General features: G+C 39.1%; 2 protein-coding genes across 5 annotated transcripts in view; one reads left to right on the top strand and one right to left on the bottom strand.

Annotated features, from left to right (window-relative positions):
- Positions 1-24,342, bottom strand: part of LOC107601919 (midasin-like) — a 51,828-nt gene extending 27,486 nt beyond the window's left edge. The window contains exons 1-44 of the mRNA XM_016294280.1: positions 24,089-24,342; positions 23,873-23,980; positions 23,567-23,759; positions 23,210-23,419; positions 22,975-23,106; positions 22,014-22,117; positions 21,485-21,599; positions 21,227-21,402; positions 19,800-19,881; positions 19,588-19,683; positions 19,053-19,165; positions 16,993-17,141; positions 16,849-16,909; positions 16,553-16,764; positions 16,331-16,434; positions 16,099-16,243; positions 15,351-15,447; positions 15,087-15,200; positions 14,574-14,721; positions 13,499-13,606; positions 13,247-13,398; positions 12,572-12,750; positions 8,720-8,928; positions 8,346-8,492; positions 8,117-8,258; positions 7,532-7,666; positions 6,958-7,096; positions 6,453-6,591; positions 6,197-6,327; positions 5,806-5,944; positions 5,524-5,653; positions 5,077-5,334; positions 4,281-4,478; positions 3,941-4,149; positions 3,627-3,749; positions 3,305-3,502; positions 3,109-3,216; positions 2,800-2,988; positions 2,619-2,708; positions 2,164-2,427; positions 1,815-2,079; positions 1,343-1,502; positions 844-960; positions 515-723 (exon numbers count right to left, since the gene is read on the bottom strand). Coding sequence (XP_016149766.1) covers positions 515-723; positions 844-960; positions 1,343-1,502; positions 1,815-2,079; positions 2,164-2,427; positions 2,619-2,708; positions 2,800-2,988; positions 3,109-3,216; positions 3,305-3,502; positions 3,627-3,749; positions 3,941-4,149; positions 4,281-4,478; positions 5,077-5,334; positions 5,524-5,653; positions 5,806-5,944; positions 6,197-6,327; positions 6,453-6,591; positions 6,958-7,096; positions 7,532-7,666; positions 8,117-8,258; positions 8,346-8,492; positions 8,720-8,928; positions 12,572-12,750; positions 13,247-13,398; positions 13,499-13,606; positions 14,574-14,721; positions 15,087-15,200; positions 15,351-15,447; positions 16,099-16,243; positions 16,331-16,434; positions 16,553-16,764; positions 16,849-16,909; positions 16,993-17,141; positions 19,053-19,165; positions 19,588-19,683; positions 19,800-19,881; positions 21,227-21,402; positions 21,485-21,599; positions 22,014-22,117; positions 22,975-23,106; positions 23,210-23,419; positions 23,567-23,759; positions 23,873-23,980; positions 24,089-24,342 — 6,751 coding nt within the window. The remainder of the gene's footprint in view (positions 1-514; positions 724-843; positions 961-1,342; positions 1,503-1,814; positions 2,080-2,163; positions 2,428-2,618; positions 2,709-2,799; positions 2,989-3,108; positions 3,217-3,304; positions 3,503-3,626; positions 3,750-3,940; positions 4,150-4,280; positions 4,479-5,076; positions 5,335-5,523; positions 5,654-5,805; positions 5,945-6,196; positions 6,328-6,452; positions 6,592-6,957; positions 7,097-7,531; positions 7,667-8,116; positions 8,259-8,345; positions 8,493-8,719; positions 8,929-12,571; positions 12,751-13,246; positions 13,399-13,498; positions 13,607-14,573; positions 14,722-15,086; positions 15,201-15,350; positions 15,448-16,098; positions 16,244-16,330; positions 16,435-16,552; positions 16,765-16,848; positions 16,910-16,992; positions 17,142-19,052; positions 19,166-19,587; positions 19,684-19,799; positions 19,882-21,226; positions 21,403-21,484; positions 21,600-22,013; positions 22,118-22,974; positions 23,107-23,209; positions 23,420-23,566; positions 23,760-23,872; positions 23,981-24,088) is intronic.
- A 499-nt stretch (positions 24,343-24,841) lies between these two features.
- LOC107601938 (CASP8-associated protein 2-like) overlaps positions 24,842-26,626 on the top strand; it is a 9,082-nt gene continuing 7,297 nt past the window's right edge. The window contains exons 1-5 of one of the 4 annotated variants that reach the window (XM_016294298.1): positions 24,842-24,898; positions 25,415-25,475; positions 26,051-26,128; positions 26,277-26,380; positions 26,495-26,569. In XM_016294298.1, the coding sequence (XP_016149784.1) occupies positions 25,427-25,475; positions 26,051-26,128; positions 26,277-26,380; positions 26,495-26,569 (306 nt within the window). In that variant the 5' untranslated portion in view covers positions 24,842-24,898; positions 25,415-25,426. Of the gene's footprint in view, positions 25,083-25,414; positions 25,476-26,050; positions 26,129-26,276; positions 26,381-26,494; positions 26,570-26,626 lie in introns of all 4 variants that reach the window. The other 3 variants (XM_016294301.1, XM_016294300.1, XM_016294299.1) reach the window with 3 other exon arrangements.

The raw sequence follows: 26,626 nt of genomic DNA, 5'->3' as shown, positions 1-26,626 counted from the left end.
ACTACCTGCGTCACCAAACTTGCGACACAAACATAACAGAACTGCTAGATTTAAATCAGCACAGCCAGCGAAGGATCGAATGCAACTGTTTTGAACGAGCGCACCTTTTTTAACAACCAAAAAGTGGCTGTTTCGTTGTCTGTTGAGGAAGTACAGACGTTCCTCTCGTTGATAACAGAGGAGCGGATCCAGCAAGAGCTTGATGGGGCGACGCGGAATGAAAAAGTTTTTCAGGAGTCGCGGCAATAGAGGCGGCGCAACTATAACGACATGTGAATAATCCCGCCCACTCTAAAGTGGTACTGAACTGCAGTGGAAACGCAAACCGAGCCGTGCCGTGCCGTACCGTGCTGAGCCGTGCCGTGCCGAGTCGTACCACGCAGTGGAAAAGCACCAAATGATAATAAAATAGCACCGCTTTAACCCCAAATGTAAATAAAACAACAGCAACAACAACAAGTAAAAACAATGAAAAACTAACAACAACAAGTTTTTGATTCAATCACAGACTCACCCCATATTGTGTTCTTGATTTCTGAATGAATGGAGATCAGCAGGTCACACACGCAGTCTCCCGTCACACCCAGGGTGTGTAACACCATCTTTAGATCCAGGGTGTCCCAGCACACTCCCTCATGCTCGCCAGGGATGTAGATCTCAACACCACGGTTTCTCATGGCTCGAGAGATTTCCCCATGTGTGGGATCCATGGTGAGGAACAACCTGAAAAACACGAAGAGAAATAGGATTGAACAAAGGCAGTGAGTTTCACAGAACTGTACATTCCCATTCGATTTGAAACTGTTCAGCAGGATGTGATGTTGGTTCAGGATTTGTTTGTACCTGAAGTTAGGGTGGGGTGTGATGGTGGGTGTGGTTCCATCAATGATCCCTCGTTCATTAATGGTTAATGACCCACCAGGCTCCAGAAGGGCATTCAGTCGATCCAACACTGAAGGGCTGTAACACGAATAGTTCATAGTAGAGTTATTTTATTACATGTCTACCTGGAATACTTTATTTACACTGTGCTAGTTGTATCACTCTAAACTAAATTCTTAAATAATTTAAACACAAAACCAATATTTCATGCCCAAATCACCCATGTTTTATTTTTCAGTAAGAAGTGTTGATAAGAGTGTTATTTCAGTGCATAGGCTAGAAGTCAGTGACTTTTTGTGTTATAAATGTGTCACTGAATCATTTACTCAACCAATTCATTAAAACACAGACTTGACTACAAGTCATTATTCTTTATTAAAATGTGCATCTCTACAAATCTACTTAGAGACACCAAAAAGCATCTTAAGCATAAAAAAAAACATGTTTACAAACATCTGACCAGCAGAAGTTGACATTGTCCATGAGCAACCAGTCTCCAGCCTGCAGCGCCTGAACTAATGTCCCATCCAGCCACTCAAAGCCACCATGAGTCCAGCCGTCCTGCATCTGGGCCAACCGCTCCTTCAGTAGAGTGAAGTCCATCTGCAGCTTTGACATGTCTGCAGTAGACAATCAGAGATTTTATGACACTCAAACTCTTTTAAATGGATTAACAATGCTCAAAGTAAGGATTTATTTTAATTCATTCACATTTATTTTATATTTTCATAAAATAATTTTACATTTCTAATAATAATTAAATATTTTATATTTATTTAATACTAAAAAGAAAAAAAAGAAAATTTCAACCCATTCTCATTCTCCCAACTCATTCTTACTCTAATTCAAATCCAAATGTCTCAGAAAACCAAATGTTTAAGTTGAAAAGCATACAGAAGACATATACTGTCTGATGTAGTGTAGTGTCTTACCTGTTAAGACCTTGAGTTTAGTGTTGAGTTTGTGCAGCAGAACAATGATGACCTCCAGTTTGTTTAAAGCCTCAAACGTGACCATGCCCTCTGTGGTATCCAGACCCTCCTCTCTCAGCCAGCGGCGGAAAGTGCTCCACGTGCTCAACAGAAACTCAGTGTCCTGCACCGCCCCGTCCAATGACATCAGGCCTCGTCTGGTCACCATGGCAACCACGTAGTCCATGTTCTCCAAGACCTGCTGCCACGGCCGTATGATGTCCACCTAAAAACAATCCCAAGTTATCACAGTCACAATAACCACACCAAGTTAGTGAAATATTCAACTTGTCTGTCATTTCCAAGTGACCTGCTCAAAACCACCCAACAGCTCCGTTGTGTCCATGGCGCTGTTCATGGCCATGACCCTCAGTCTGTGTCCTGTTAACAGCGCAAGCAGATGCACTAAACTGCTCTTTCCACTCACAGTAGGACCCACCAGTATGACCATCCACCCCATCTCCACACACTTCATCAGGGCTTCCAGAGGGCGCAAAGAATGATGGGTAATCGACAAAGGAGGATCCAGAGCAATAGGTGCCCCTCCACTACGCTGCAGGACTGAGTAACCCAACTGTATGTGTGTGAAACAGAGAAAGAAATATTATCAAACACCAATGATTTTAAAGACTTTTATTCTAGGTCAATTTTATTATAGGTTACAGATTAAGGATTAAAATAAAAAATAAGGATTAAAACCATTAGAATATGATATAATATAATTTATAATATAATATAATATAACATAATATTATTCTGACCAACCTGTAAGTTCAAAGGGGTGATATGGAACTGTCTGGAGCCCATATAAGGTTCAAAGTCTTCTCCAAACAGCTTCCTAAACACTGCTAACACCTGAGGATAGAACATGTATTACTGATCAACGGCTGTATCTTCATATCTCCAGGTTATGAGTGATAAATGGTATTTAAATTAGCATTGCAACCTGAGCCTTGTCTGCCTCAGTCCTCATGCGGTCTGCATACACAAGTCCAACATGCTGGCCAGGGTTGAAGAAGCCTGGTGATTGGTCTGTCTGCATCAGCTGGCACCAACGGAACAGGTCACGGAGATTAAACTCCCACGGTCCTCCTATCTGGCCCCATTTCCTTTCAACTGTCACTTCTTGGACAAGCTTAGGAAACAAGAATACATATAAATATAAATCAAGATACATGGGGAGGTCTTCAAATGTCAAATAAAAGAGCAACAGAAAAACACCAGTGAAAACACAAGTTAAGCATCGCCCACTTACCCGGTTACTAAACTGCACCATTTTTGAAATGACCATATTGTCAATGTTAGGAAAGATGGAGTCACCAATGAACTGCATGTCTTCATTGGTCAGCGCATCCACATAAACCTGATTGAGGAAAATACAGAATGCAGATCCATATCCTCAATCAAATGTGTATTTTGAGAAAACATACAGAAAAATCATTCAATCTTACCTGAGTGAATCTATTAAGGAAGGACCTGGGAAGGCCTTTGCGTCCTCCTCCCTGTGTGAAAGGGTTTTGGCAGCCAAAAATCTTGGTCTTCTCTTGCTGAACGTGGAAGCGCATGCCCAGCTCAGGGATGTAGATCTCAGCACGATGGTCAAAGCAAGCATTCAAACCTTCCAGCACTGACTGAGAGGCCAGATTCAGCTGTAGAGATAAGAGGAAGAAAAACAACAATCATTAAAGCTACTCAACTAATATAAAGAGATATTTTAGAGTTATCAAATCTGTATAAAAAGAAAGACTGAAACACATTTCCATTAATCTTTACCTCATCTAGGACGATCCAATGTCCAGCCTTCAGCCCAGCAAGGAGAGGACCGTCACGCCATGCAAACTCTCCTCCTTTCCCACCTTCCACTGGCAGGTCTGTGCCAAAGAGATCCGTAACATCCTGTGCAGAGAGGACAAAACAGCACAATGAATTAAAAACACTTTTTGAAATAATATACTATCCCTTTAATTTATATAACATTGATGCCTTTTTTCCACCTGTCAAAAAAGGTTGTCATTGCATTGATAAGAGTTATCAAATATCATTTAGATTGTATTCTACAAAGCAATGCTAAAGCAAAACTGACATACAGTTTGTTCAGACAGGTTGATCCTGACAAGATGGTTCCCAGAGGCCTTGGCAATGGCAGCGACCAAGCTGGTTTTGCCCACTCCAGGTGAGCCCTCGAGAAGTATGGGTCTCTGAAGCTTCAGTGCCCGTAATATCCTCTGAGCATTCACTGCAGTGGTGCCCGCACTCAAAGCGTAGTCCAACAGACTCCTGCCCTCACTCTCAGGACCTGTGAGTGGATCAGACTATATGTAGCAAACAGAACCCAAAAGTCCTACCTGAGGAATGATTTGATAACAATAATTGCTAACAACACCCAGCTTTAATATATGCACTTTTACATGTTAATAGATTACTCACCTGCAGCGATGTAGAAGGGGTCAATGCCAAAGAAGTCTTCACCCCACTGGGGCTCTCGGGGGACACTAGTGTCGTAGACTCTGAGCGCATCCTGCACCTCCTCATCTAGCTCTGTAATTCTGCTCAGTCTCTTCTCCAGGTATTCCATACTCAGTTTCCGTGCCACTAGGGCATTCTCTGCTGCTGACACTGTGGTTCCTGGTACCATAAGAAAAAATAATGAGGCCATTAAGGAGGATTGTAGTATGGTTAACCAAGTAGTATGGTTAAGGGATATTAGAACTGTAAAATGAAATACACAAACTACTGTTCAAAGGTTTGGGGTAAGTAGGATTTCCTTTTTTTAAAGAAATGAATACTTCTATTCAACAAGCATGCATTAAATTGATCAAAATACATTTATAATGTTACAAAAGCTTCTATTTCACAAAATGCTGTTTTTTGACTTCCTATTAATAAAAGAATCCTGAAAACAGAAAAAAGTATCATGTTTTTTCAAAATGATTTCTAAAAGATCATGTTAAGACTAGTTATAGCTGTTGAAATTCAGCTTTGCAATAACAGGAATAAATTGCATTTTAATATATATTTAAATAAAAAAGTTAAAATTGTAATAATATTTCACAATATGACTGTTTTTACTGTATTTTGATCAAATAAATGCAGCCTTTTGAGCTTAGGAGACTTCATTAAAAATATCTTACTGACCCCAGAAACGCTAGTGTATCTTACTCCTTTCGGGGGTAGATGGGTACCAAAACATGAAAAATGCAGTTTGCACTCGCTTTTCTCCCACCTGAGCCGATTCCGTCCACATACACAAGGCATGCAGCATGAATAAAGGCTGTTACGGTGTCCAATCTCAGGTCCCATTCTGGCTCCTCCTCCTCCAGCTCCCCCATGGTCATGAAGCCATCCTCGTCCCGCTCACATACCGTGTTCATGAAGTTCACCCACGACAGAATGTCTCGCACGCTTAGAATACACCGTCGGCCAAACTCCTGATTGGTCAGCCAGTCGATGAAGTCCAGCATGAGCTCTGCTATGTCTTTACCTGAGATGGGAAGAGCAATGATGAGACTAGAACAGTGTAGGAGAACAAACATCTACTGTATATAGTTTAGTGGTAATTATACAAAGCTATTGACTGTAGAATCCAGCTATCGGCCAATCAGATTCAAGTACTTCAAAGGGTGTGAAATAAGGCTTTTTATAATTGATTGCTCTGTGCAGAGTGAGTCACCTTGGTGATCATGCTGGTCCAGAGAGAGTCCAGGCCTCAGATTGTGTTGGATGATCTGCATTAGATCATTACGACTGTTGCTCTGGGGGCACCAAATCTCTGTGAACCTGTTCCTGAGTGCTGGAGACAGCTGTACATATGCAAACACATCAGTGCCACTGGTTGCTTGTTTCATTCATGCAAACACAATCCACTTGTTTCACTATTAATACTAATCTTCAGAGAATATTTAATAACCTCAACATAATGTTCCTCAGCCATGCTAATTTTCCATGTACTGACCTCTTTCTTTCCAAAATCACCTCCAGGGTTCATGGTAGCGACAAGCCGGAACTTCTTTCCGGCAATGATCAGCTCAACATCATCATCATCTCCGCTGCCTTTCTCTGCCAGCACCAATGATTTTTCAGTCTCCAACACGCTGCACAGAACACACAGTCACAATCACTTTAGACATCAGATGTGCCAATATCAATGATGCACAAAGATTAAGTGATTCACATTGTCCTGATGTGATGTAGAAGTTGCACATATGGGGCATAATTTCAATTAATTTTACCCAGAAGCAAATCAAACAAGTAGTTTCAGGTCTGTTTTTGAATTTTCCAAGCAAAACTGAATTAAACACTGTTAATAAGCTGTCAATGTGAGAACACTGAGTTTAAATTCACACCTGTTGAGTCTCTCCAGCACAGAGTCATCTGCCAGCGAGATCTCATCCATTAGAAACACACCGTCCTGTTTCATCGCCAGCACCAGTGGTCCATCACGCCATTCAAACAGACGGCCGTCCTCCGCATCAGCCTGAAACATAATACATTCATGCCAAAAAACAGCATTGATGAATAAGCTATAAGCTGGTGGCAGTCTGATTTTACGACTGGAAATGACAGTTTTGTAAACTCAATCTTAAGAAATATGAATATTACCTGTTGGGTTCCTGTGTGACGGACAGGTCGGAGGCCACCCAGAAAGTCAGACGTCTCCATATGCAAGTGACAGTTCACAGAGAAGAACTTCTGACCAGCTAATGCAGCAAACAGCTGGCAGATGGTGGTTTTACCACAGCTGCAGTAAAGGGCAGGAACTTTTAATCCATTTGAGCTTCTTTTATCTGATGAATAAATTAAGCTACTAAAGGTTTTAAAGGCAAATTTTGTTTCCTGTGCTGACATATTCTCGATTGAAAAAAGTGTTTCTATTTGTTATTGCTAGATGGCAAGTGGTATTAGAGCAGTAATTCTCAACTTTTTTTTGTTTACTCTAAGGCCCCCACAATGTCAATACTTGTCAGTATTTGTCCCCGACATTTACAACAATATTTGGAAAATCTGATAAGTTACATTTTGTTAACTTTAAGATGTGTTAAAGAGAACTGGTCAGATTTTCGAACCCTCTCACTGAGGTTCAACTAGGGACTGTATCACAGCTTACCCCGTGTCCCCGACAAGTAGAACAGACTCTCCAAAATGAAGTGCTCGTCCCACTAGCACAGCCAGTCTCCTCATGCCCTGGGTCCACACCACATGACCGAACTCTTCAGGGACACCCGCAATGCTGTCCACAAAAGGGCCTGCCAAGTGCCAAGCCATCAATAACCATCAATATACCAAACTGAGCCAGCCAAAACAATCAATCTGGCCATTAGTTATAAAGTGAGCTAATCAAATTGATCTTTAGGTAAGCATCAGAATCAAGAATTTAACATTTCATGGAAACTATTTTGCCATCGTAAATCATCTGCATAGATGGAAATAAACATCACAAGATACAATCGATAAACTCGCATTCAATAACTGCATTTTATAAGAACACGCTGGTAGTGGGGGTTGCTAAGATGCCTTATTAAGGGACTGTCATTAAACTGTACAGTACTACTGGTTTTTGTTTATGTGATAATGCAATGGAACAACCAGTGAGAACAACATTAGTAATTGAAAGTCATCGACCTGATGTCAGAATTCGGTGTGCCTCTGTGGTCAAACTGTGTTTGTGCTTAAAAACTCACTGAACTGAGAGGTGACCTGAGCTTCAGAGAAAAGAGCATCTGGGTTCACAGTCCTTTTAAAGTGCTTCTCCAAAATGTTCTGGATGGTTAGCGCTTCCTCTGGCTTCCTGACACGGCCGGCCAACAGCATGTAGCCTGAAAGAGCGAACATGATGATTATTACAGTTGGAAATTTCTACTTCAGATAAATGCTGGTGTTTTGAACTGAATCCTAAAAAAAGTATCACGGTTTCCAGAAAACAAGCACCACAATCAATAAGAAGAACTGTTTCTTGAGTACTAAATGAGCATATTAAATTGATTTCTGAAGGATCATGTGACACTGAAGACTGGAGTAATGGCTGCTGAAAATTCAGCTTTGCCATAATAAATTACATTAAAAAAAAAAGTTATTTTTAATTGTAATAATATTATTATTTCACAATATTACTGTTTTACTACTAAATAAACGCAGCTTTGGTGCACATAACAGACACAAGACAAACATTTAAAATATCTTAGAGACAGCAAACCTTTGAACTGTAGTGGACATATATATATTTTTATTTTACTCCAAAGGGGTCAAAAGTTTGTCATTGATTTTACCGTCATCGGCCAAATGTTGTAGCCAATCACGTGAGGTGTCATTCTGCTCTTCCAGCCTATAGCGTTCAGCCCAGCGGAACAGGTCTCTTAGGGTAATGTACCCATGTTTCCCAGCAAACACACTGGATCCTCTACGTAAGGACTGATAAAAAATAATCACCATATCATCTAATCGTCAACTTCTCAAAATAGATTCTTATAAACTGATGCAACAAAATGAGATGCGCACCTGCAAGTTCTGCATGACTTTGATGAGTTTGGAGCAGTAGGATGGGGGCAAACTGCAGCGCTGATGGAGAATGTTCTCAAGCTCTACACTGGGCAGCTCATCAAAATGCAGCTCTACAAAACGGTTCCTAAACGCTCGGGACAGAACCTATACAAAAATGAAAGACACATGGGTCAGACCTTGAAATGATATTTAGATGGAATAATTTAGTGCATTCAAATTCTTGAGCTCCTCCTGAGCAGTAACATCAGAACCAGTACATCAGCACCTCCCAATTAGTTACCGCATTACTGTTGCAGATTTCAGTTTACAAAAGGTCAAGAAAACAAGGCTGCTTGACAAACTGGTCATTTTTAAAAATGTACTGAAGAGACCTTTCTGCCCCCGTAAAGCCCAGGAGGATTCTGGGTGGCAAAGAGCATGAATCTGGGGTGGGCTTTGACCACTTCCTGTGTCTCGGCGATGAAGAGCTCCCGGTTATCATCCAGCAATCTATTTAGAGCCTCGAGGACATCAGTGGGGGCAAGGTTCAGTTCATCTAGAATGATCCAATAACCTTTCCGCATGGCATCGATCAGAACGCCTTCAGGGGGGGGAAAAAAACATATATGTTGTTTACATGAAAACATGACATAAACATAAGATTAATAGAACACTGAACTATACCGCGGGGATGGGATAGTAACAATTTTAAAGAACTCTCTCTCTGCACGCTGTCGATTGGTCCCTGTAACGGACTTTTCCAGCTTTGAAGCTCAGTTTATTCACTTAGACTATTAGACTGGAATGGTCCTGTATGTCTATGGGTGTTTTACCGTCCTCTGCACTCTACTAAGGATTTTATACAGCATTTCACTGAACTGATCGGCAATATTGCCACAAATTACGATCGCTTTCTATTGGTGGGCAACTTTAATATCCATGTCTACTGTCCGTCTAACCCCTTATCACATGACTTTCTTAATCCCATCGACGCTTTTAATCTATCCCATTGGATCAACGTCTCTACTCATATTCAGGGACATACGTTGGATCTTGTACTCTCTCTGATATTATGCTCTCAGATTTTATGATCTCTGACCATAAGCCTATATTATACTCACTGTCTCTTCCAGATCACTCTCATTTTTCTAATACACCTGTAAATCTTTCTCGTTTCTACTCGACACGGTTCAGCACAAATTTCAACTTGTGCTTTGCTGAATGTTGCTCACAGTTGCACTTGGATCAACCATTATCTGACCTGGATGCTGATCAACATCTTAGCCTCGTGAATTCTGCCTGGCTTAAGGTAGCAAATGCAACTGCCCCCCTTAAGCCTCACAAGCAAAAACCAAAATCTGTACTGTGGCAAAACTCTGATACCCGTCTCCTAAGACAAAACTGCAGAAAGGCAGAACGTAAATGGAAAAAGGACAGGCTGCATATCTCTCTTCAAATGTTCAGAGACTCTCTTACATCTTACCAGACTGCTACTTTTCTAATCTAATTGAAACTAATCATTCTAAACCTAAGGTTTTGTTTTCAATGATTCAATCTGTTACAAATCTTTCAGTTAACACCTTGCCTGTTGCCTCTGATGCTCTCTGTGAAAGCTTCTTGAGATATTTTAGTGACAAAATTATTAACTAAAGGCTTAGCGTCTGCCCCACTTTAACTGTCTCTCCAATTATGTCATCTGCCTCTGCATTTTGGGATGTTTTTGAACCTATCAACCTCCAGGAATTGAAGCAAGTGATTGACAAGCTTAAACCTTCATTCTGTTCTAGCGATATCATTCACCCGAGAATTAATTATCGATTCGATTGGGCTAGATTTGGTGTCTCTTATTAATAAGTGTCTCCAAACTGTCTCTGTTCCTGCCAACCTTAAAGTCGCTACGGTCACTCCTATGCTCAAGAAGCCTTCACTGGATCCTTCTGTCCTAAAAATGTTTTGGTCTATTTCTGTTTTACCTTTCATTTCAAAAGTTTTGGAGAAAATTGTGCTGAATCAACTTCCAATGTTTTCTGACTAGTAATTGTATTTATGAGGTTTTTCAATCTGGTTTTAAGTCTGCTCACAGCACTGAGTCCACCCTTTTAAGAGTGTTAAATTATATTTACCTCTTTACTGATTCCGGAGACTCAGTGGTTCTTATTCTTTTAGATTTATCGGCTGCTTTTGATACCATAGACCACTCCTCACTATTATCTAGATCAGAGTCTTGGGTAGGTCTAAAAGCAAACGTTCTGAAATGGTTTCAGTCATACCTGTCTGACAGAAAGTTTTTAGTGAAGTTGGGTAATTTTTCCTCTTCCCCTGCTCCTCTGACCTGTGGCCTTCCACAAGGCTTTATTTTAGCTCCCTCTCTATTTTCTCTTTACATGTTACCTCTGGGCTCTATTCTAAGAAAACATGGTGTGTCTTTTCATTTCTACGCAGATGACACTCAAATCTATCTACCAATCAAGAAAAACAATTCCACTGCGATTACTTCTCTTCTGAAATGTTTAGAGGAGGTTAAATCATGGCTAGCCCAAAATTTCCTCTACCTAAATGAAGACGAGACCGAGGTAATTGTTTCGGTCCAAATGATAACTCTCAGTGTATAAGCCCCGAGTTAGAAAGTTTATCCGTTTTTAGATCCTCGCGGGTGCGGAACCTAGGTATTCTAGTCGACCAGCATTTAAAATTTGATAAACATATTTCTTCTGTCATTGGGTCCAGGTTCTATCAGCTTCGTTTACTGTGTAAAATTAAACATTTTCTCACTCCAAAAACTTTAGAAATGGCTGTTCATGCGTTCGTTACGTCTCGTCTAGATTACTGCAATTCTTTATATTGCGGCATATCTAAATCTCAAATTGTGCGTCTTCAGCTTGTCCAAAATGCTGCGGCAAGACTTCTTTTAAAATGTCGTAAACATGAACACATCACTCCAATTCTTAGATCTTTACACTGGTTGCCGGTTTGTCAGAAAATAGACTTTAAAATTCTCCTCTTTGTATATAAATCCCTAAATAACCAAGCTCCTGTCTATCTATCTGACCTTCTTTACTTCTATACTCCATCTAGAAGCCTACGATCCTGTGACCAGGCCTTGTTGGTGGTCCCTCACGTTAGGCTTAAGCGTAGAGGGGAGCGTGCATTTGCGGTGGCAGGGCCACGACTCTGGAATACCCTACCTTTAGAGATTAGAATGGCCCCTTCTTTGTCTGTTTTTAAGTCCTTGCTAACCTTGTTCATTGCTACCCTTGTTTTCCTTAGTGTATTGGCTACTGTGATATGGTCATTTTTAAACGTGCGGTTTTAAATTTTTATCTGGTTTGTTCTCTGTGTATGTGGTAAAATTGTTGCTCTTCTGAAAAGCACTTTGGTCAGCCTGGTGGCTGTTGTATATGTGCTCTACAAATAAAATGAACTTGAACTTGAACTACTTGAAGAGAGACAACGATCTCATTTAACATCTGACATGGCAGTGAATACTTAGAATTAATTAATATCATTAGCAAAAGTCAAGGGTCTTTAAAGGGGTCATATGATGCTATTTTAAAGATCATTATTTTGTGTATTTGATGTAACAGAATATGTTGACATGCTTTAATGTTCAAAAAACACATTCTTTTTCAATCCATAAAATGCATTGCTGTTCTGTTGTAAGTCATCTTAAAGATTCCTAAATGCATCTACTTTCGGATGGCCAAATAAAGTGCTTTTGCTTTCGCCTAGAAACACACAGCGTCTCCCTGACATGGCTGCTTCAACACTAACTGTGGTTATTGAAACCACGCCTTCTTTCTTTGCGTGCACATTTGGGCGGCATTATGCTAATATTTCCACATAGTGAGGTAGATATGTGGGGGCGTGTTAGAACGAGCCGTTTTAGGGGGGTGTGGCAGAGTCTTAACTTTGATAAAGAATATCTCTTTCTCAAGAATTTTGAGACTTTAGCCTTTGCAACTTCAGGGATCTTATCTATGCACAATCAGCTTGTAACACTCCAAAGAGAAAGGAAAACTTGAAATCGCTTCATATGACCCCTTTAATTGTTTCAGCCCCTGTTGTGGACCCCCTGAGTGTTGCATTTTAAGCCTGGCCTATAATAACATGCAGTTAGTACCATTTGCATGCATTTACATAATTTTTACATTAAAAAAAATCTTTCATTGGATTTGCAATTTAAGCATAACAGATTCACATACTTGTACATTTCCATCATAATGTGTGCTCCAAAGGTTATGTACCTTCTTTGAAGACAAGTTTGCCATGCTCATCAGAGGAGTAGCAGCCGATGTACTCCTGGATATCCGTGTGCTCATGGTTATTGATCCGCACACACTGATTTCCTGTGGCAGCTGAAAGCCATTTTATCAGACTCGTCTTTCCTACAGACGTTTCCCCCTGAATAAGCACTGGATGGATGCTAATCACCAAAACAACACACAGAGGAAAGACAATGTATAGAAGAAAATGGTGGAAAATGATTCCTAGTATGTAATGAATATAGAGTATATATATATATATTGTTGACTACTTGTACACGGATAAAGAATTACGAGCAATATAGAGATATAGAAGTGTGGGGTTTCTCTGATTTGGCCCAGAAAGGTACAGAAAAAGTCTATTTGGAGATCATGCTGATGTGAAAAGGGTGATGCCCAAAAAGTCCTGAAGTCAGCTCTATATGGATATAGAAATCAATTGATCACTAGGTCTGAACTGTCCCAGACAAATGGCACCAAAACAGAAAAACAAATCAGTCGTTACCAAGATTACTACCCAAAGAACTAAAAGTGAATCAAATCCCTTACGAACCCTCCCACAGACGAACAGAGATATGCTGTATATGTAATATATATCGAAGGTGAGATTGATCTATGGAACGTCACATGGGACATATCTGGGGTGGGTTTTCCTACCCGGCAGACACTACCCGTGCCAGGTCTTTCAGGTTGAGCTTGACAGAGGGTGTGAGGATGTAACTGGGGTCTACAGTAGGCTCCATGTCACCACGACTCAGCCAGTACTCCTCTATCTGCATGGATATGCGGTCCTTTGGCTGTGGGATTGGCTGAAGAGAGAGCACAGGACCATTTTCACACTAAGATCATCTATAGTCTATCCCTTTAAACAAATATTAGCATGGATAGAAGTAGCTCCGAAATGATTACCCGTTTTAGACACTTCACATTTCCTCCTAGTACGTACTGACACACCAGTTTCTGCACAACAGGGTGAGAGCTGCGATCCAGCTGAGTGAGAAAACTCAGACAGAAACCCTGCAGAAGATATTAAACCTCTATGTAAATATTCTTTACTTGGTGTTTTTTTTTTTTTTTACACAATGCACACACAACACACTTCTCTATTTAAATGACTACTGTTTATGCCCAACAAAAACAAATACAGAGCACTTTGTCATATGATTGGCTTAAAACTTGCTGCATTAACGATAATAAATGAAGCTGGTCAATGGTGAACAGCAACTAATGATGATGATGAAATAAACTGCATAACAAAGTCCTTTAAACAACCTGGTTGCCCAAAATTAATGTAAACAATTTTTTTTACCTTGGTTTAAAAAAAATGTGAATTTAAATTTATTGACAATGTTAATGGTTGAAGAAACCCACCATCTAATGTAATAACTCCTAACCTGTTTTTAATTATTTTATTTTGTTGATTTATGCTACCACAACGATAGCAAATTTATGACCAGCAAAAGCTGGAAACATGGAGTGGACAGATACTGATATTAGTAAATAAACAATCTCAAAAATACAGTGTACTGTATTTGGTGGAGTGGTGGAGTAGTCGTCATTGTATAATGCACTACTCTGTGGAAAATGCAGTGCTGGTGGGACTTTGAAATCCAATCTACACTGTATGAGAGAGGCGTGTTGTGATGTAACAAAACTAAATTGCTTTCATTATAATCAATCAAGCTGTCTAGATTACAAGTGCAGCAACGTCACACTCTGCAGTAAAGACAGCATTATTCATAATGATGCAGCAAAACAACACAGCTAGTTTGTTTTATTAAGCTGCTCACTTCTGCTGTTGGCACAGGGTGAATCATCCATACCCAGGGAAAGTCAAGTTCACGTGTCTTTACATGAACAGAAAACCTTATTTCAATATGGCAACATGTAACAGACACTTACTGCAACATACACAACTCGCTGTGTCAGACTCTCGAGATATTAACAATTGAGGCAGAAACGGTGACGAGGACAAATACATTACCTCATAGAGGGAGCGTTGGATGTTGTAGCAGGGGTCAGAGGCCACATATTTCAGAGCTCTGCACAGAGTACGCAAGCTGTAGTGAGGCTTGTGACCCGTGCCGTCCACTAGCCGAGTGTTAGCCTCCTTACGAACAGCCAAATAAAAACTGGGGGGGGGGGGGGGAGAGATTCTGTTTTAAGAAACCTTATATAGGAACATCACTCACAATTGTCTTTTAGTATAGCACCTAACCAAAGGGATGAACATGAGGGATGAATTCTGTATGTTGTGTATTTTACAATGCTTGGGATAAAAACAATATTTGTTTAGTAAAAACAAGCCATGTCACACCTAACATTTGAGATTTCCTTAATATTATCAAGAAACGCTAATTTGTTTTATAATGGTTGTGCTATTGGCTACCAATGATCTTCTATATATCAAAATGCAAAAAGCTGTGTTTTAGTGAGCAAAGTCAGTTTGCTGTTATATGGATGGCAATGGAGACCTACTAAAGAACTGTGCACAAACCTGATGATTCCATGGATGATGCCTCTGGTCAGGTTAAGGCCTTTGAGGTAGTCAGAGACGAGGATTCGTAAATCACTCTCACTCTCCAGCTCCTCCACATACAACTCTGTAAATCTGATACATAAACACAATTACGTTAACTTCATATTAACACATACGGTGTTCCCAGAAAAGATTTGAACGCTTAAGAATGTATACATTTCAGTGTATGATATCTTCAAACAAATATGCTAGATATTTATTAGGAGTCCAAGCCCCTCTCACCTGTTTCTAATGCCCAGTGGCAGGTTCCTCTTGCCTACATCAGTGGCTGGGTTCATGCAGGCGAACAGGCGGAAGTCTGGGTGACGAACCAGAGGCTCTACACAGAACGACATCATGAAAACAGTAAATGACCTCTGAATTAAATTAAACATTTATAAACCACTAATCAACTACAACACTTTTGGTAAAGGACAGTAATTTAGCATCAAGCACACTTGAAAATTTCTAATGAACACTGCTTCAACAATGTTACAGTAATTATAAATGCTGTTCTTTTGAACTTTCAATTAATCAAAGTATCCTGAAAAAAATGATCATTGTTTCTGCAAAAATTTTAAGTAACAACCATTAATAAATGTTTCTTGAGCACCAAATCGTCATATAAGAATGATTTCTGAAGAATCATGTGACAATGAAGTAATAGCTGCTGAAAATTCAGCTTTACCATCACAGAAATGAGAAAAAATAGAAAACAGTTATAATAATATTTCACAATATTACTGTCTTTCAAAAACATTTAAAAAAAAAAATCAGATTGACCCCAAACTTTTGAACAGTAGTCTAACAACTGGTTTTTGAGCCAATAAACTAGCTGTTTCATCTCTCTAATGCATTTTATCCAAAGTGTTTCAGGAACACCATTACTACAGTCAGCCTAAAGAAGCAGCCTAGGGAAAAGCAAAGTACTACTAGGGCACATATTTACCCACTATACCACTGTCAGAAAGCCACTTTGTTTGGGACTCACCAGTATCGCCTCGATCCAGCAGCACCAGTGACCCAGCGCTGCCCTCCAGCAATCCACTCAGACACTCCAGCGTCTCTGCAGCAGCCAGATTAATCTCATCCAGCAGGATCCATTCGCCCTTCTTCACAGCCTGGGCTAAAGTCCCCTGTGGGGATACACAGACAGCCACGACATTCAGAGATAACAAGACAAAGAAGAGATTTAGACAGCAGGTAAGAGGAGTGACAATTACCTCCACAAACGCAAAGACCAAAGCGGATTCACAGGCCCGAATCTGTTCCTGCGTCTGACTGAGTTTGAGAGCCAAAGCCTCCCACTGCTCCTGCAGCAAGGCAGCTATGAGAAAAACACAAAGAAAAATATGTAGTACAATCTCAAAACCTCTTTTTACACAAAGAATTTGGAAACATCAGAAATTATGACTGATGTAATTGATTTGAACCTTTAGAATTACCATTGGGTTTATCATGTAGTTCCTTGGTTAGTGCTGATTTGCAGACATGGTCCATGAGCTTCAGAAGGTCATGCCAGCGTTTGCCTCTGAAGCAGGTTTGGACGTGGCCCAGGAAGGTCAGGTTCTGTTTCCGTGAGTATGTCTGGGAAAAGAGGTCCTCAAATACTTCCCGGAAGGGCAACAGGATAAGCTTTTGGTCCACTGGTTTATACCTTCAATCATCAAAGCAAAACAAGTTCGCAGAGAGCTTCCACCACATTTGTACTGTCCATATTTCTTGTCACTTGTCTACTCACCCTCCTAATAGGTCAGCAGTGTCACTCTGTTGGTTCATGTTGACCACTCTGAGTTTGTGTCCTGTGTGCAGTAGAACAGAGCAGGAAGTTAACAATGATGCACAGTGTTAAACCTACTGGCTTAGTTTAGTTCAGATGTGTTACCTGTCATTTCTGCCAGGTACTGCACAGTAGAGGTCTTTCCTGTGCCCGTCTCCCCGACCAACAGGACAGGTTCCCCTTTAGTGACACACACTGAGAGTTGCTCCAAAAGTACAGAGGATGGCCGTGTGGCGGCAAATATTTGTCTGCCTCTGTGGGGCCAATACACATCAATTATAGAGGCTTCAATATTGTTTATATACTATTTTAGTATTTATTCATATTTATAATCAGTTTTATTTTTATATAATTTTAATTTTAGATTAAGTTTTAAGTGCTTTTTTATTCATTTTGTTTTTGTAATTTTAGTACTTCAACTTATTTTTTAAACTTATTTTAACTTATTTCAGTTAGTTGCTAAGGCAACATTTCTCATTTTCATTCAAGTTTTAAGTTTGCATTTTTATTTTATTTAAGTAATGTATTTGAGCATGGAGGACCAAATTGGGTTGGCTCTTCAAACTGAGGCGAAAATTGATTGGTTGCTCCCACGTGTGTACTGTCCAATGGCATTTTTTAACTATTGACAGATATATAAAGAAAAGCATTTGGCAAAAAGACAAAGAAAAGCAATGGGCAAATAGAGAGAAAAGTGTTTGCCAAATGCATTTTTAAAAAGCGATTTTAAATTTTGCATTTAAAAATATTTATGTACTTTTTATTGATTTATTAATCCACGTTTTAAAACATTAATTAAATAAACTGTTTTAAATTTGTCTATTTATTTATACATTAAAAAAAGTGATTCATTTAAATAAATGTTTATGTTGAATTATGAAATCAATAAATTGATTCTTCGTTTTATTTTGAAGTGGCACTCCCAGTCCTCCATATTTGAGCTTTAATTCAATTAACAAAAACATCTGAACACACGTAAACAAAACATTAACTTTTGCTTCAATAAACTCCTAATTTGCTGCTTATTAATAGTTAGTAAGGTAGTTGTTATGTTTAGCTATTGGGTAGGATTATGGATGTAGAATATGGTAATGCAGAATGTGCTTTATAAGTACTAATAAACAGCCAAAATGTTAATAATAAACATACTAATAAGCAACTAGTTAAGCGCGAGAACTGGTCCCTATACTAAAGTGTTACCAAACATTTTTTATAGTTTTAGCTTTAGCTAACAATACTAACACTGGCTATGACTGACTGTATTTTAAAATAAATTGTAACCAATTCTACAACACTGAGATTCCTCTGGAACGATAAGTGTTCACTCCCTCCTGCCAGCTAAGGTCACTGAACAAACAATGCCTTGTTGTTCCTACACAACGAGGCACAAAATCACTCTCCAAAACCTTCACCCTCTCCTGCTGAAAGTGCTGCCAAACTTCATCCAAACTACTACTTTTTTTTTTGTTCTCTGGATTTTTCTTCTTGCTTCCTAATCTAGTTGTCAAATAAACCTGCCATTGTATATTCTAAATACTGTTGCCTCTCTGACGAAACGCCTTTTCTCCTATTTTGTCACTGTGTATAAAAGCATCTGCTAAATGCATGAATATACATGTAAGCTCTCTTACAGTGCTCACTTTATGCATCACGACTAATAAAGGTATCCTGCTATATTTTCCTCTGTTATGCTCAAGGCTGTTGTATTCCCGGTCTTAAACAGCACAGTTACCACTCAATCCCAAACTGACTCAATTTCTCAGCAGGGTGCCTTTCACACAGGGGTCAGTGTTGGCACAGCCAGACTGGCAGTTACAGTGGGTACGGAAAGTATTCAGACCCCCTTACATTTTTCACTCTTTGTTATATTGCAGCCATTTGCTAAAATCATTTAAGTTAATTTTTTTTCCTCATTAATGTACACACAGCACCCCATATTGACAGAAAAACACAGAATTGTTGACATTTTTGCAGATTTAACTTAAATGATTTTAGCAAATGGCTGCAATATAACAAAGAGTGAAAAATTTAAGGGGGTCTGAATACTTTCCGTACCCACTGTATACAATTTGTAACATAGTAGATTGAAAGGGGAAAAGCCAGTCAGAGACAGCGAGACAGATGAATGGAGATGGTAAGGTTACACTCTGATAATGCAATCTCACATGCTCAGCCGCACTGCGTCGCTCTGCTTGCGGAGTAACATGGCACGGCCCACCGTCACCTCCAGCTCTGTCACACTGATTGCAGGCAGGTACATCTGGCAAAAGTGCTGGGCCTGAAATGTCACATTGACAGTATTAGAGCAGACTTTGTCGCTATAAATTATGGAGAAATATAAGAGGGTGCTTTTCAGCCATTACTGTAATATTGCACACTTTTTGACCAATGGATTTCCATGACTTTTCCAAGTCATTTTTGATTGTAGTTTTACTGTACACAAGCTCTCACAACAAACAATATCCAAGCGATGGAATTATTCAGGGCAGCACAATACTAGAAAAAGTACATTGACTACACAAATTTCCTTGACCTTTCCAAGATTTGACTAATTTCCATAAGTTTTCCAGGCCTGGAAATCACAAATATAAATATATAATAAAATGTAAAAATTCACAGGGAATTGTAAAACAGCGGTTTTCCATGGCCATGTAATAGTTTGTGTCAGTGAAGAGATAACACGTTGGTGCAGAGTCCTACCTTCTCTCTGGATATGTTGAGTTTGCTGCCAATGATCTCTGCCATCTTGAGTCTGCTCTCGGAATTGGAGAGCATGGCAGTGAAGCAGTCCAGAGCCTGAAGGTAAAAAAAACACAGGTTTCTCAGTATTAGTGTTATTGTTTCCTAAACATTTTAAAAATACATATTTTATTAATGGTGAGACCAAAAAATGAAAGTTGGTAGCCACTCACCTCTAGAAACACATTCTGTGCTGTGGAAGCACAAGAGCTGTCAAAATTTAAGCAGATTCTCTCACACCATTTCAGCAAGTCCCTGTTAAAAAAAAAAGAACTTTTGTTACCAAGCATTTACCATGACAACATGGATGCAAAGAATGCAAGAAAGTATATTTAATACACTCATATTTACTCAGATTTATATATCTGATTTATAACCATAAATATATATATATATATATATATATATATATATATATACACACACATACATTTATTCATATATATTAAAAAGTTTGTGGCAAGATTTTTTTTTAAAGAAAAGAATACTTTTATTTAGCAAGGGTGCATTAGCCCTATCTGCATTAATTGATCAAAGGTGACAAAGACCTCTACATTCGTACAATAGATTTCTATTTCAAATAAATGCTGTTCTTTATTTTTTCTTTTATTCATCAAAAAAAGTTAAAAAAAAATGTACCATGGTGTGCAGTAATAATATTCTACAATATTATTGTTTTACTTCGAATAAATGTAGCCATGGTGAGTCATTGTTTTGTTTTTGTTTTTACTTCCACTTGAAATCACATTCGCCAAAACACTGTAAGGAGGCATGACCGTAGGCAGACAGCATCCAGGGTCTCTACAATGTAGGGGATTGAGCGAGGAAGTGAAAGTGTATTGATTAATAACAGCAGGGTCTCCACACCACTGAACTTCTGACAGGACAACCCTCATATCTGACACACTTTCAGAGCTTCAAAAGGCATATTCACTGCTACCCTAAGTACCGAGTATCAAAAAAAATTTGAAAACAAAACATATTACAAAAAAATTCTGTTGCTTTGAATATGTAGGCCTACAGAAAAAAATAAAAACCCTCTACAAGACAGGTATGACATTCTGCGTCAGTGTGTGGTATCTACTGTAGACAGCTAGTTATATAAATGATTGGCCCTGGCCCAAATCTCATACTGTGTTTCTGGCTAGGGTTCCACAGTGGGAACAGAGAGATCGATGTGTCATTGACTACAGCAGAGTCCAGTGGAAAGCTGATGAACAGCCTGAGGCCCAACTACACAATGGATGGACACAGACTGATACATCACAACTCTGGAGTAAGGGTTTTATTGTAGTTTCTGCTTTAGTTGAACTGTTTGTTACATTGTGAGGTCCTAAATGACACTCACCATTTATTGATAAGTCTATGGTGTCATTTCTCGATGTAGAGATATTTGTAAATGCCCACAAGCATTTAAAAGAAACTGCACAAATCTGACTTGATGTTTAACTATTTAGAGAAGGTACAATTTAGCACGAAATGGTTTGGAACCCTGTAGTACATAATATTTGTATCAGTATATTATATCATTATGCTTTTTTTTATAATTATGCAATGATGATTTTGAATACTTTCTTCTAATTCTAATTAAAAGTGTTACCTCAGTGAGAGGCCTCTGCCCTCCAGTGATGTGATGTGTTCATCTGATATGTTTTGGGCTGCACTTGGACCCTGCGGACTAGAGCTGATTTTATGTCTGTTTCCTGTTAGCTGGCAGTAGATGTCCAAAAGACGCTCCACCACCACTGCCAGGTTAGGGTACCTCTTCATTAGGACCTGAACAGAGAAACAAAATGAGAAATGAAAGATGTTATCAGGACCTACACAAAATCTATTTCAGTGTTAGGGAACAGCTTACCTGTTTAAGTTCCTCTCGGCTCATGTTGCCAATCTGCAGTTTACTCCAGTATTTGTCCAGAAGTGCAGCATGTGAACTCTGCGGTCTATGCCAGGCTCCTCCACTGTAAAACGTCCTAAAAATAATGATTTTAATCATTATTAAACTGATGTAATAAATTTAGTTTTGAATATTTCTTATCAGCATATTGAAGACTGGAGTAATGGCTGCTGAGAATTCAGCTTTGGTATCACAGGAATAAATTATATTTATATAAAAATATATTCAAATAGAAAACAGTAATTTTAAATTGCAATATTTCACAAAATTAGTGTTTCGCTGTATTTTTGATGAAATAATTGCAGCCTTGTAATTACACACACACACACTATTCATTCGCACCCCGGGACGAGGCGCCTTTCCCGGCCTGCCCCGGCGCCTCTCCCGGGGCCACGCCTGTCTGAGGGTCGCTTTCTTATCGATCGGGGCCTCCGGGTCCCACGGCTGGAGCTTCGTAGGAGGACGGAGGCGCGGTGAATAAAAATCTTACCTTCGTGTTGCAAAAAACTGGAATGATGGGGCCATCTGAATGCAGTCCTCACGTCCTGGAATAGTCAATTTCTTGTTCTCCATGAGAGGGAGCAGAACCGATATCTATAGAAAAAAACAACAAGAGCATGATTAAATATAGCTTCAGCTTCTAAACTATACAATTTAACAGCAGTCCAAACCATTTAAACCATTTATCAAAAGAATAAATAGTTTTATTTATATATATTTACACAGGGGGTGCTGTGTGTACATTAATGAGGGGAAAAAAATGAACTTAAATGATTTTAGCAAATGGCTGCAATATAACAGTGACCAATTTAAGGGGGTCTGAATACTTTCCGTACCCACTGTGTATATATATATATATATATTACATAAAAGCATTTAGTTTTTTTCTCACATGTAGAAGCAATGGGGGGAAGTTGTGGCCTAATGGTTAGAGAGTTGGACTCGTAACCCAAAGGTTGCGGGTTCGAGTCTCGTACCGGCAGGGGTTGTAGGGGGGGGGGGGGGATGTAGGGGAGTGAATGTACAGCGCTCTCTCCCACCTTCAATACCACGACTGAGGTGCCCTTGAGCAAGGCACCGAACCCCCAACTGCTCCCCGGGCGCCGCAGCATAAAAATGGCTGCCCACTGCTCCGGGTGTGTGTTCACGGTTTGTGTGTGTTCACTGCTGTGTGTGTGCACTTAGGATGGGTTGAATGCAGAGCACTAATTCCTAGTATGGGTAACCATACTTGGCCACATGTCACTTCACTTCACTTTTTAAAACAACATATGCTATAGTTCTTAGACGGCACCAAATGTACTGTAAATGCAAACAGCTCTAATTAATGCAAATCAGCAACAACTCCGTAACAAAATAAACGTCTTTACCCATGCTTTATAGACTTTAATAGTCATAATAGAAACAATTCTAAAGACTGTTTTCCATGTTTTTGTGCATTCACCACCCACCACATCCAAAGGAGCGTGATCAATGTCCTCCAGCAGAATCCAGTAACCTTTAGAGACTGCCTGTGTCAGAGACCCCGGCTGCCACACAAACTTTCCAGGAATATCTGTGCAGCGGTACATACCCAGCAACATCTACAGAAAACAAAGGCATGAAAAATGTTTGAGTGCTTAACAGCAGATAAACTAAAAATATTGTAAAACAAAACTAGAATTTCAAAATTCAAACAAATCTCACCTTACTGTCGGTTTGATCTCCAAGCTGAACTTTAAGGATGTCAGGGGCTTTAATGTGCCCAGTGACCGCAGCAAGATATTCAACAAGAGCCGTTTTTCCACATCCAATTGGCCCTTCCAAAAGAATGGGCTTCTGGGACACCACAGCCATGGCGAGTCGCCGAAGATTTTGACAGGTTGAATCCACCAGCACTAAATTGCTTAAACTTGTCTGAGAATGACAGATTTAGTGACATTACAATACATGCACATTCTCCCATAATACACTAATAGAGGTATTGAAAAAAAAATACAACTGGCTTTGTTTATAGTTATATTAAATCTGGCTTAATATTCTGCTTTTGGATGTCCGTCTGACCTGTTCATCCTGTCGAGGGGTCCGTCTAGGTAGAATCACCCCACACACCACAGTAACACTCCTTGTCAGGTCTTCTGTCACCACTTGACCGCGGGTGACCTTTTTTACCCTCTCTTTCCGCCATACTGCTGAGCCCTGATTGGCCAAAACCAGAGCTTTTTCTACCTCCAGCAGCTGTGTCTCCTCAAGTGACCTACATAGATATGATATTGTCATTTTTTTGAGAGCTAAAGCTACTGACTAACTTCTGAACAATTAGAACAAGGTGACAAAACACGCCTTAAAATAAAAGATATTCAAACTTACTTCATTTTCAGATGGAGAATCTCTTCACTCGAAAGCACCTTCCTCAAAAATATTGTTTTCTGGTTATCTGTCATGTGGGACACCAGGGCAAGGCACCGGGCAGTGTAGCTTAAAAACACACACAAAAAGAAATTGAGCAAAGATAGAGATTGAGGATATTCTGAAAAATGTCTGGACGTTCTGAGAGGCTTTGTCTGACCTACAAATTGGCAATACCTTCTGACCATGACGTCACTGGTGAGAAGCTGTGAAACACAGGCACTCCAGTCCCACAGGACACGGAATTTCTCACAATCGCTTTGGAGGAAGCGGAGGGTGGCCCCCATCAGGTCCCGTAATTTCATCCGTCTGGGCCCATACTGGATGGAAGCAGCCTCTTCGCTGGTGAAGAAGAGCCTCTGAAATACTGGGGGAGAGCTGCTAAAATACCTTGCTGCAAACCTGTGAGAAAACAATTCAAATCTGTTCATGATATACTGGACATTAGTTCATTCAAATTCAGACCGATTTGCCAATAATAACTAAATTGATTTGACAGATGAATTGAAAAAAACTGACTCAAAAAAAGATACATGCTCATAAACAGATAAATTCAAACAAGTGCGATATCCAGCCAATGAAATACATAAATAAAATTTTTTTTAAGTCACTACAGAGGCTTCCATAACTTTTCCAATTGTATAATATCCATTTTCCATGTTTTACAATTAACTGATATGGAAGCCTCTGTAGTGATTTAAAAAAAAAATATTTATGTATTTCATTGGCTGGATATTGCACTTGTTTGAATTGATCTGTTTTTTACAATTTTACAATTAAGTGATATTTTGAAGAGTTTAGAGAACATCTGATAGGAGATCAGAGACCATTCCTTATATATATAATTAGTTTTAGTGTTTTTAATTAAAAATATTAAATGTTAACGTTAATGACATTTTTTTTAGAAAAGGAGAGACCGCGGGAAAATGACGTCACTTCCGGTTTGGCGAATGTGAATGGTGAAAGGTTGGCGCGGAGCTGGTGGAAGTATGCTACAAGAAATTTTTAAATCGCTGTTTACAAGAAAATTTGAAATTGCTAATTAACTGAAAATGTCATTATACACGGGCATTAGCATGGGTGTCAGATCCTGAAGTCCTCTTTATAGTGTTTGGCTCATCTTACAGATTTATATCCGCCTGTGGTCGTTAGCTCACCACCAGAGATATAGGTATTGTTCATATAACGTTACTTTAATTTGATTTCACTTTGTAAACGTACTACAGTAATACTGTATTTTGATTGCTTTAATTTTTTCGGAGTTTGTGTAAATCCATGGTCGTACAAGTGTAGTTTGCGTACGAATTATAGTGGAATTGTTGGGTGGGTTATTACTTTAATATTAAGTTGGTTCTTTTAGTATCACATTTAACTGACTTTATTTCAGTACAGTGTTTCTTCACTACATGACAGGAAGTGGTGTAGTTGAACTGACACATGCCCACTGTTGCTGGTATTGTCACTGTTTTCAGGAACTTAATGTGCTATTTTTTTGTCTTTCAGTAGCTGACTAAAATGGATTTAACAGATGAACATTATGGAGATCTTGTTGACAAGCCGTTTGGTAAGACAGTCTTTCTCTCCCGTGCAACAGGCATTTCTTTATTTTCACCTAGTTAACATGCAGTTTTCAGGTTGAGTGCAACCGTGTTGTACCTATTATCTAGTATTTACTTAAGCCTTTAACACTATTTTATACTGTAAGTTGATAAAAAAAAATTCTAAGTAATCGACAAGAAATGTTTTTAAAAATAACACTATTAAATAATAATAATAATTAAACGATAATTCCTCAACAGTTTCATGATATCAAAGGCAAGTCGTGCAAAATCAACCAAGTGTAGATAAATACATTAGATGCATGAGCATCACAACAACTGCACTTGAAATTGAGGTCGGGAATGATCACATTAATACCTGGTCACATGTAGCTCACTGGAGTGTGCTGTCTGATATTTGATCCATATGTAATTTAATCCAGATAATATTGTTTTATTTACCTCTTTTGATCTATTTCCCAATTTCTCGTCTTAACAGGTTCAGGGCTTTCAAAGCTCTGAAAACACAACTTGCATGTATTGGTCAAGTGTATATGCTGGAGTTGCTGTTGCATTATGACATTATCAGTGTTTGTTACAGGTACTCTGCATCACAATGAGGACTCGGTGGATATTTACTCTGGCCTGGAAAACAGCCCTAAGATTGATGAGCACAGAGGTGGGTTTCATTAATGAGTCTTAAATTGAGTACATCACATTCATAGTTTTTATTGAAAGTAATTTGTTGATATATGTGTATCACAGAAATAGCAGGATAGAACTTTTTAGATTTAAATAATTATTGTAATGTCCTTTTTTTAAACTAGGTAAAGTCAACCCTCTCCTTTCCCCACGCACAATGGAATCAATGGATATATATGAGGACATTATCAGGGAAGAACAAGAAGAAAAGGAGGCAACTTATAATGAGGCATTTGACTTGAGCTTTGAATATGGTTGCATGGCATGCTATTGGTTGGTTTTGCATTTAAAAGAAATGGACAGGAAAGTTATGTTGTCTCATTGTACTTGTCTTTTATTACAGTTAAAACAAAAATTTGATGAAGCACAAAAGCAAGTTAAGGAACTGATCTCACAGTTACAGCTACTGCAGACAAAGGTGTGTTTCCTTTGAATGGTTGTTCTGTTATATATAGATGCTAAATAAATCCCCCCC

Source organism: Sinocyclocheilus grahami, unplaced genomic scaffold, assembly GCF_001515645.1.
Source record: "Sinocyclocheilus grahami isolate Dianchi unplaced genomic scaffold, SAMN03320097.WGS_v1.1 scaffold315.1, whole genome shotgun sequence".
Classification (NCBI taxonomy): domain Eukaryota; kingdom Metazoa; phylum Chordata; class Actinopteri; order Cypriniformes; family Cyprinidae; genus Sinocyclocheilus; species Sinocyclocheilus grahami.
The sequence above is the reverse complement of the archived record's forward strand: the minus strand, read 5'-3'. Positions and strand labels throughout refer to the sequence as shown.